At 41.3% G+C, this 9,787-nt stretch overlaps 1 protein-coding gene across 3 annotated transcripts in view; it reads right to left on the bottom strand.

Annotated features, from left to right (window-relative positions):
* Positions 1–235: 235 nt before the first annotated feature.
* LOC148012462 (pyruvate kinase isozyme G, chloroplastic-like) overlaps positions 236–9,787 on the bottom strand; it is an 89,763-nt gene continuing 80,211 nt past the window's right edge. The window contains exons 10-13 of one of the 3 annotated variants that reach the window (XM_087668890.1): positions 1,480–1,628; positions 1,068–1,176; positions 758–903; positions 236–684 (exon numbers count right to left, since the gene is read on the bottom strand). In XM_087668890.1, coding sequence (XP_087525016.1) covers positions 790–903; positions 1,068–1,176; positions 1,480–1,628 — 372 coding nt within the window. In that variant the 3' untranslated portion in view covers positions 236–684; positions 758–789. The remainder of the gene's footprint in view (positions 685–757; positions 904–1,067; positions 1,177–1,479; positions 1,629–9,787) is intronic. The other 2 variants (XM_087668889.1, XM_087668891.1) reach the window with 2 other exon arrangements.

Genomic DNA, 9,787 nt, shown 5'->3' with positions numbered 1-9,787 from the left:
GCATTAAGCTCATGCTCCAATATAGTTCCATATATCTTGGCTAATGCATGTTTGATCATGATGGTTCTATAACTTGGGGGGTCAAAAAACACCCACATACTGCTCTATTGAATATGCGCGCCAATATGGATGCTAATGTGTCACACGTGTGTGTGTGTGTGTGTGTGTGAGATCTTGTATCACATATTTCAACATTAAGTTAGATCCGGTTTTCAAGTTCTTTTCAAGTTGCATCAAAAAGAAAATGGAAAACTTACATTGTAAAACTGTATATATCTATCATATATAGAAGCCTCTTAAAACACAAGAGGCCACATGTACACACCAAGAAAAATTAAACCATGCCAGCCTTTAAGTAGACATGGATCTCCAACATAAATGGCACAATCACTCACACTAGCTGAATGGCAAGCAATCACACTCAATAGTTCTCAATACCAATTGCTAAATATTCCTTAATGCTGCAATCTTGAAAAAATTTTGGACTCCGCAATTTACAATATTCTTCCAGGGTCATAACCTATAAAATAGATGACAAAAACTAGACCTCCTTAGCATCAGCCAACCCCCCAATTTATTGCTCCCAACTCCTTTCAGAAGGGTATAAACTTCAATGTGCCTTCTACTGTAAAAACTGGTTATCACCATCTATTATCAGCTCCCAAGATTTTGTTTGCAACATCACTGAGATGCATAAATAAATAGCAAATTAATGGTCCCCAGTCCAGAAAAGCTCAACATCTTATTATGGCCTTACCTGATTCTATGATACAATGGTCTCTTCACCATTTATGCTACAACCTTCCTCACTTGGATATGGTGGGTAGACTCTGAGCGCCATATGGGTGTGCGGCCACTCTGAACAAGAGCAACTTCTTCACCAGCTTTTAACAAGCCACGCTTCTAAAAGCATCCAACACAAACCAGCTCAGCCATCCTCGTACATATTAAAAAGCATCACAAGATACAGTTGAGACATTCACTCAGGCCATGTAACACAAGGATACTTCATAATTATATACATCCTGCAACTTTAGAGAGGAAGGGGTATAGAGAGATTGTCACACCAGAAGAAGAGCCAAAGCCTCAGAGAACGTTGTTTCACCATCTTCTGAGAATGGCATAATGATCGATCTAACCCCGCGGTACATGGCTAGCCTCTGTTGTATCGTCTTCCTACAAAAAGCACCAACATCTGCTTAAATAACCTCCTATCTCAAGAACCCTTGGCAACAGATAACTTGAAACCAGCCATTGTGTTCACCATTAGTTTTTCATTCCTGGATAGGAGTAGCACCTATCTGGAAAGGTGAAAGCATGCAATGATCTTTTTTCAACCAGTGGACCCCCTGTTGCACCACCTCTCCAAGAGGTCAACAAGGGATGCATATGTTCTACCCGCTGACATCATGCCCGTAAGTTGATGACACATATGCAGGAAAATACAGGGAAAAATAAATAACTTAGGGAGGTACTCACTCGTTTGTGAAAGCAAATATTGTGCCAACAGGACGATAATGGCTGAGCAACATTGCCATAAACCCACTTCTAGTGAACACCAATATGGATGTACCAAGTGTATTAGACATCATTGTTGCATGAAAAGCGAACATCTCACTCATGTGTTGCTGTAAAGAATACATACGTCAAAACTCAAGTACATTAGGTCCTACGTAAATAAACCAGGACAAGTGTCAAAATGAAAAACAAAACACAAGGAAATGTACTTAAACAGGAAATGATAATAATAGCCCTGGAATTTGACATTTCAAAGAGCTATTCAACGATGCTAATGCAAAGACTGTTCATCTTAAGCATTGACCACATAATATTTACGTTCTTTACAGACCATAGTACCAAATTTGTTAAGTTATATAGCTGTGTCCCACAGCATAACCAGACAAACACATAAGCCACTCTGTTATCCATAAATGAAGTACTAGCTTTGACTCACACATGCAAGCATGCATACATGCAGACCAAACTAAAATGCATGCATGGGATTCCCCATTTAGCCTCTCTTAGATCTCACGACTCACATGACCTACACAACCAAAAAAGATACCAGTTTAACGTGATTAAGACGATCGTGGAATGAAATCATATGCCACTTATGAAGAGTGAAGTAGCTTGACAGCAATGATACTGAAGTGGAATGATGATTCGGACCATCCAACTTCAGAAAGAAAAGCACAACAAGCATTAGGGATGAAGCAAAGACTTAGGTACAAACCAACAAGGAAGCTTGACATTGTATAAGTGTAACTTGAGAATAACGTGAATATGCAGAGCGGGATGCCCAAATGCAGAGATGGAGGATGGGGATGGGATGGTGAAGAGAATGCATTCATATACTTGAGATGTGAGTAATACTGTCATGATTGTGTTGAAGAAAGTGAATAACATCCATCAGTCTACAATGAGAGCACAATAAAGATTAGAATATTCGATACGATTGAGAAAAAAAATGTTGCAACAGAAGTTCGTTGTAAGTGTCAAGAAAGAACTATTTGGAGTAAGCCATCGATACCACGAGATAGTAGAAGCAGAGAAAGGAAGTTCAGAGATGGTAGCAAATGCCCTCTTCTAGACAATCACCTCCATTCCTAGGTTGCTCCCTAGACACATACTCCAGACTTGCACTAGTCATCTCACTCACTTGCAGCGCAGGGCAATACAGAGTGCTGGTATGCCCAAACTAGCACGTGGCTTGTAGTTGGACCACCTCCTACCCTATAGAATAACTAGATTCTGCTTTCCTAGAGTTAACCCACACTGACCTCAACAAGATCATCTGGATGGACAACATTCAAATACACAAAGTGTTGAGCTACCATAAGCATTACATGCTGAATTAGCCACTTAAAACTGCCCTAAAACGCTCAATTAATTAAATCCCCAAACTGGCGTGTGGTACAAGGTCCTGAAACTTTCTATAAATAGATCGGCTACTCATCATTCAGCCTCAATCTCGTTTTAGCAGGTTTCGGGCCCTCTAGCTTCAATGCCCACATCCCGTTCGCGGAGGACATCTTAGTTGGAGCTGCCCATTGCTGTCTACACCCATCACATGTCTGTTTCCAGCCCTGTCTTTGTGGTGATCACTCCTAGGTGCTGTCATCAACTGTCGCCCACCTCCTAGAAGGCTGCATTTGTTGTCCCATGGCTGCATACCCTGCATTTGCTGCATCTGCATCATTGCCAGCTGCAGGCAACCTCCTAGAAGTCTGCATTTTACTGCGGCAGGCTGCATTTGCCCCTGATTTCTGCATTCATCTCACCTTGGTGCTCTCTTGCCTATCGCCCTGCTCCTAGAGGCTTGCGTTTGCAGTTTTCTCTCCTCTACTACCTGATTGCATTATATCTAGTCTTCTAGGCTGCATTTGCTGGTGTTCAACTCTTGGAGACTGCCTTCGCTGCGTTTCGGGATCCGTCAGGAGTACGACACACTCTCCCACTCAGCACCTCTGCCTCCGTCCTCAAGACACAAGTTCAGGGTGCAGTTTTCATTCCTGCATGGTTTGTTTGCTGCATGAGCATTGTATATTCAGTGTTCAATCAATCATTCACATTCATTGTCTCTAAGTTACCCTAACCCTAACTTCTCTTGAGTTTATGCTTTGCCATACGCTTTCATTTATGTTTCTACATTAGGGTATTTCTTCACATGCTATTAGAGCAAGGCTCTCTTCCACAAAAACTCGGCCTTTGATCTGAAAGCCCTTTGCAAGAAGCACGAACAACAAGAGGGCAAGATGACTTCGAACACAAATTCACCACATCATCACAATGCTCTAGAGCCTAGCACATTGAGATACGCGATGGAGTGGGCTTCACAGCTTGCTCCTCCATCCGACATGGCCAAAGAGTCTTTGGACTACCATGGAGTCCACAAAACATATGAGATTTCACGAGCCAAATATGACCTCATTCTCATGTATCGAGCTGAATAGCAAATTGAAGGAAATTTTGAGTTTTCCCCGTTAGATTCGGTGCACCGGTCCAATGAATTTGCAAGTAGGACGAAAGTTCCACAAAGGACTGATCATCCTTACGTGGAAATTGGCATGGAGTATAAGCCATTTTCTATTCCATAATCATTCACTCCCATGTCAGATATGCATGCTACTTCTCAATCTTTTGATTTCACTTCCTCTTTTCTGCAAGATATTGGAGATACTTATAATGAACTCTTTATACCAAGTACTGGTTCATTAGCTTTGAAGAGGATAGATATTTGCAATTGCACTCAAGAAAAGGCAAACAAAAATTGCAATAAACTATGGTGAGTGCTCCTTCATATTTTCCTTTAGCTTTTACATCTCATAGTCAATATGATTTTGGTGATTCATCTATTTCTTCATTTGCATTTAATGGACAAACAGAACCTAACACTTTGTCCACAACAACTCAAATGACAAATCCATTTAATCTCCCACCCATTCCACCCATTAGTTCCACTGCACCTTCCTTTCAGCCTCCATTAAGTGCATCACACGTCTTTTCACATCACACCAAGGGGTCCTTCACCAATGGGCAGGCTTTTTAGGACCTCATCTTTTCCTCAACCGAATGGTGTCCCCATGATGGAGGTTCATCCTTCCATCCCCACACTTTTGGGTTTTTCATAGCTTGGGAATGCCACCCAGCCACCACCGAGTATGAATTAGTTGGTGCCACAGTTTGCCTCCATGGCATTACCTAGTGGACCTAGTCATTTTGTTGTGCCCTAGCTGTCTATTGGATAGGGCTTACGTGTCCCAATGCCTTCACTTTCACCGACACTTCATAGAAATATTCATGTTCTAGTACCTCTGCATTCATGAGCAACCATTAGAAAATATTAGCCTATTTCGGTCCACCCACCTCTTTCTCCTACTTATCCCCCTCAACTATCTCCTTCCTATTTCACCTATCCCACACCTCATGGTTCTTCGTCCTCATCAATAAAAAATGTCTTTAATGATAAGATTTGTTTTAATGGGTTGAACTTCACTACTTGGTCAAACGTCATGAGACATATCCATGACTCCCAAAACCTATGGGATATTGTGCGGGGGTTGAAACCCCAACTTAATTCCACACTTAATTCATTTGAGGTTGTTTGCTCATGAAAGCTAGGAATGCCTTTGCTATTGTCAAACTGATGCAAGGTCTATTACTTGAATTTCATTCATAGCTTCAACATTTTGACTTAGCATCCAAGCATTGGATACACTTGATTGACCGCTATGTGACTCGAGATAGGACCCATCACATCAATTTGGATCATTAGCTCCAAAACTTTAAAATCATTGACCGGGATGACTTGAAAGTCAAGTTGGCTAAGTATCGGTGTCTTCACGCCGAGTTCTCTATCATGGGGACTCCTAAGTCCTCGGATGATCAGGTCACATTGTTTCTAAACAAGCTGCCAAGAAAATATTTCCATTTTGTGCAGCAAGTGATCTCATAGCCCCCATGCCCACATTTTATGAATTTGAGTGTCAACTAATGTGTTACGCTCAATTGTTCGATTAGTTTCATAGGTTGATCTCTATAAAGAGAGCTCTCATTGCTTCTTCTCAAAAGCGAGAATCAGAGAAAGGTAAACAAAATCAAAATTCCAATCTAAGTTTAAAAAAACTCAAATTTCAAATCAAAACCAAACTAGTGAGCCACGGACACTCCCAATCATCTCTAAAATTCGAGTGGCAAAATGTATAGAAGAAAAATCAATATTGTCAACATTGTTAGAAGGCTAGCCATTTTGACGACAAGTGTCAATCAAATGCAAGAGACACAGCACCAAAAACTGAGAATCAAACTTCAGACCCTAAGTCGGGTAACCCCAACAGGGAAGGCTTGGTGGTGGCATCCCTTAGCAGGGATAGTGGCGAGGCTAGACCCACACTACCACCGGTCAACTATCACAGCCGACAACGTTCTCAATGCCAAAGGGCTTGTCTGACTGGTTTGCAGAGGCCTGCGTTGACTCCATAGAGACATTTGAGAATGCAAGTTTAGTCCACATTTGCAAGTTGCCACCTAGCATGGTGACTATAGAGGCCCACTCGTTACAACTGAGCACTTTAGCTACTGTTGAATTGTGAACAATGGAGCTACTCATCATATGACCTCCATCACATACATTTTTATTTCTTGAGCCCTTGCAATTGGGCACGCCCGAGTTGGGAACAACTCCTCAGTCACGATTCACGCTCACGATCGCTCAATTTTTCCATTGACCAAAGCCAGGTTACCTCTACCAACTCCCGTTCCCAGAATGGAGTTGTAGAGTGTAGGAACCAGACCATCATGAACATGGCACACTCTATGCTGTTCACAGTAGAGATTCCTAAGCCTCTTTGGGTTGAGGCTATTAATACTTTGGTGTATATCCTCAATCAGTGCCTAACTTTGGCTGTTCCTCAAAGAATTCTGTATGAGGCATTTTTTGGCTTGCCTTGTAGTTTCCCACTCTAGAGTCTTTGGGAGTCATGCTTATGTGCATACCCCTTATGACAAAATAGGCAAGCTCACTCCCCATGTTGATCTCTTGATTTTTGTAGAATACTCTTCCTAAGCGAAAGCCTATTGTCTGTTCGATCCTCGGACAAACAAGGTGATTGTTAGGAGAGATGCAATGTTTGATGAGAGAGACATTGTGCAACCTTCTATATCAAATATTGTGTCCTTTTCTCACATTGTTCCTACTAAGGTAATGTCTTTTAAGTCTACTTCTCGCTCTTGACCCATCCGCACATTCTTCATCTCCCAGGCCTCCTCCGCGAGACCCGTTACCTCACTAGTACCAATAGACCATGTGAGATTCAGGGACCCTTCCAACAAATTCCACTCCAAAGGCCCCTAGAAGATCTACCCAGCTTGTGCCTCGCACTTCATTTGAGTTGCTGTTTATAGCTGATTACATAGCGCATTCTAAGCCGGATAATTCACAAGAGGCTTTTCAATACCCCCAATGGCGAGAGACTATGGAAGAGGAGCTAGAGTGTATTGACCGAAATGAGACTTGGACCTTGGTGGTCGTCTAAGCTACAAGAAAGTCATTGGGAACAAAGTGGATTTTCAAAAATAAGCTTAAAGCTTATGGGACTTTGGACAAATACAAGGCTAGCCTTGTGGTGCAAGGGTTTCAACAAAAACAAGGTATTGGTTATGAAGAGATCTTTGCTCCTACTACATGGTTGACATCATTTTGTCTATTGGTTGCGCTAGTTGTTGACCACAATTGACTGATCTATCAAATGGACGTTAAAAGTGTCTTTCTAAACAGTTATTTGAAGGAGGAAGTCTATGTGGAGCAACATCTCTTATTTTCTTCTGTTGACCTGAAAGATAAGGTCTCATTCTATCCCTTATGACCTGAACTTATATATCCATACCATGTCAAGGTGGGTCAGCTATATCCTGCTATATGTGGATGATTTACTTATCACCGGCTCTGATTCTGCTGCCATAGCAAAGATCAAGGCCCAACTTTGCTCTACAATTAAGATGACAGACCTTGGTTTGTTGTCTTATTTTTGGGGAATGGAGGTAGTTCACTCCACGGGTAGTATTTTTGTATCACAGAAGTACGCTCTTTAGTTAGTGGAACAATATTGCACGAGTCATACTTGGCATATGGCCACACCTCTTAATGCCATTGTCCATAATTTTAAGGATATAAGAAATAGACAAATGATGTATGCTCTAGGAAGAGATGTCCTAAATCCCATATGCACAGTGAGGAGAGTGGAGACACTGGAAAGCTATAAAAGCATGTACTTGGTTCACTTTTCAATGCAATGCTATTGTACTTTGTACTTACAGTCTGTAACCCTATCCCCTCAAGATTGTGTTTATGAGTCCAAGCTAATCTATCTTGGAACCTAATTCACTTGAGTGAAAGTCTGTGTCTAGTCATTAGTCTTCATGTCTCTTGCTTATGAGTTCAAGCCTCCATAGCTAAACTGTGTTCAAGTTCCATGTTTCTCAACATGGTATCAGAGCCATGGTGAGCTCAATTTAGCTCTTCTCCCTGCTCCTCCGACTTCTCATAGCTCAGCTCCAGCTCAAGACAAGTGTTTGAGTTCATCTCCTACTTGATTCTCACACATCTCTTCTTGGCAGCCATAGCCAACAGCACCCTACCTGTTTGGAGGCCTTGGATCTAGCCAAAGAAGAGGAGATAGCTCATGCTTTGAACTAAGAAAATCTTCTCCTACTCAGGGCGCTTCAAGCCAGCATATCGAACCTTGATATTGGCCTCTTTCCTGCTTGACATTATGCGTTTCCCACGTCGCTGCCAGAATTGCGCTGATTTCAGTTTGTACGATTAGTTCGTCCTCCACGTAGGGCAATCTACCCTGTTGGCATAGGGCGTTTGAAGCCTATCTCATAGGCTATCTCCCCAACAATTCTTGTCCCAAATAATTGCATGTATAATCTGCTACAACCCAAAAATCAGTCGCTTGTTCCTGCAAACCCTAATTCCGCCATAGCCAGAAACTTAAAAAGCTTGGCAACCTTGTTCTTTTCTCACTGCCATCATCAATAGTGACTTTGATCACTTTGACATTACCTCTAAAGCCTATTGCAAATTTGGAAGTGCCCAAGGAAGTTCAAAAATTACCTAGCAACATTGAGCCAAATATCAAGATCTTCGAGACATAGTATCTATTGATACTCAACTAGTGCTTCTTGGCACTTAGGGCTTTAGCTTAATTAAGAGTAACTCATCTTATGATTTCATTTCAGCTGGTTTAAAGCCTATTCCGAGTCTGTAATGATTTGAAATTTTGATCCCATTCCTTGTAAGTCTCAATCTCATTGTAAAAGAACAGACACTGCCCGAATGTCCTCATGGTAACACCTCCTTATAAGACGACTATAACAAAGTTTAATGGTGAAGGCTTCCACGCCTAGAAGGAGAAAACCATGTACCATCTCATGAGGAAAGACCTCTCAGATCTCTTTAAGGAAGATGATGCAGATGACAAGAAAGAAGATGATGTAGAAGACTAGCCTAAAACAAAGGCATGGAAGAATATGAACAACATAGCTCTAGGCATTATTGCCTGGGGTCTATCAGATGATGTATTACACCACATCTCTGGTATCAGGGATGCAAAGAAGGCACAGGAAGAACTTGACAAGATCTTTGGTACACAAGCAAAGAACTCAAAGGTAAAATTACTCATGCAGCTTTATAAGTTGGATGTTAAAGACAATTTGTCTATGACTATACACATCGATAAGTTCAAGAGCTTTAAAACTCAGCTTCCAACTCTTAAAAAGAACATTGATAAGGATAAGGCAATAGCACTGCTACTTGCTAGTGTTAATCATGAACCATATGAGAACCTTGTTTCAACACTAAGTAATGTTCCCAACCTCTCACTTAAAGATATTGAGCACTCTGTTCTTGATTAAGAGAACAAACAAAAGAACAAGAATGCAAAAGATGGTATTCCATCTAGGGAAAATCTCTTATACACCAAAGGAGCTGTTGGACCCAAAAGAAGAAGTCAAGGATTGAACACCGACAATAAAAATCAGATGACATGTCATTATTGCGGTAAGATTGGCCATACAGCCAATAAATGTTTCCACAAGAAAAGAGCACAGCAGACGCAGAATGATCACCACCAAAACCAATTCATGAATGAAGAAGAAGAAGAAGAAGCTTCCGCTACCATCAACAAGTCTTACAGATTATTCTAAAAAGAATTTTCATTGTATCTTTCATATGTTTTTTTCTTAATGGATTTGCTTTGTAAAAAATCCTGCCAAAGATGTAAAG

Source organism: Lygodium microphyllum, chromosome 27 (genome assembly GCF_053477565.2).
Source record: "Lygodium microphyllum isolate KBCC chromosome 27, Lygodium_microphyllum_v1.1.10, whole genome shotgun sequence".
Lineage (NCBI taxonomy): Eukaryota > Viridiplantae > Streptophyta > Polypodiopsida > Schizaeales > Lygodiaceae > Lygodium > Lygodium microphyllum.
This window is presented reverse-complemented; position numbering and strand designations above follow the sequence as displayed.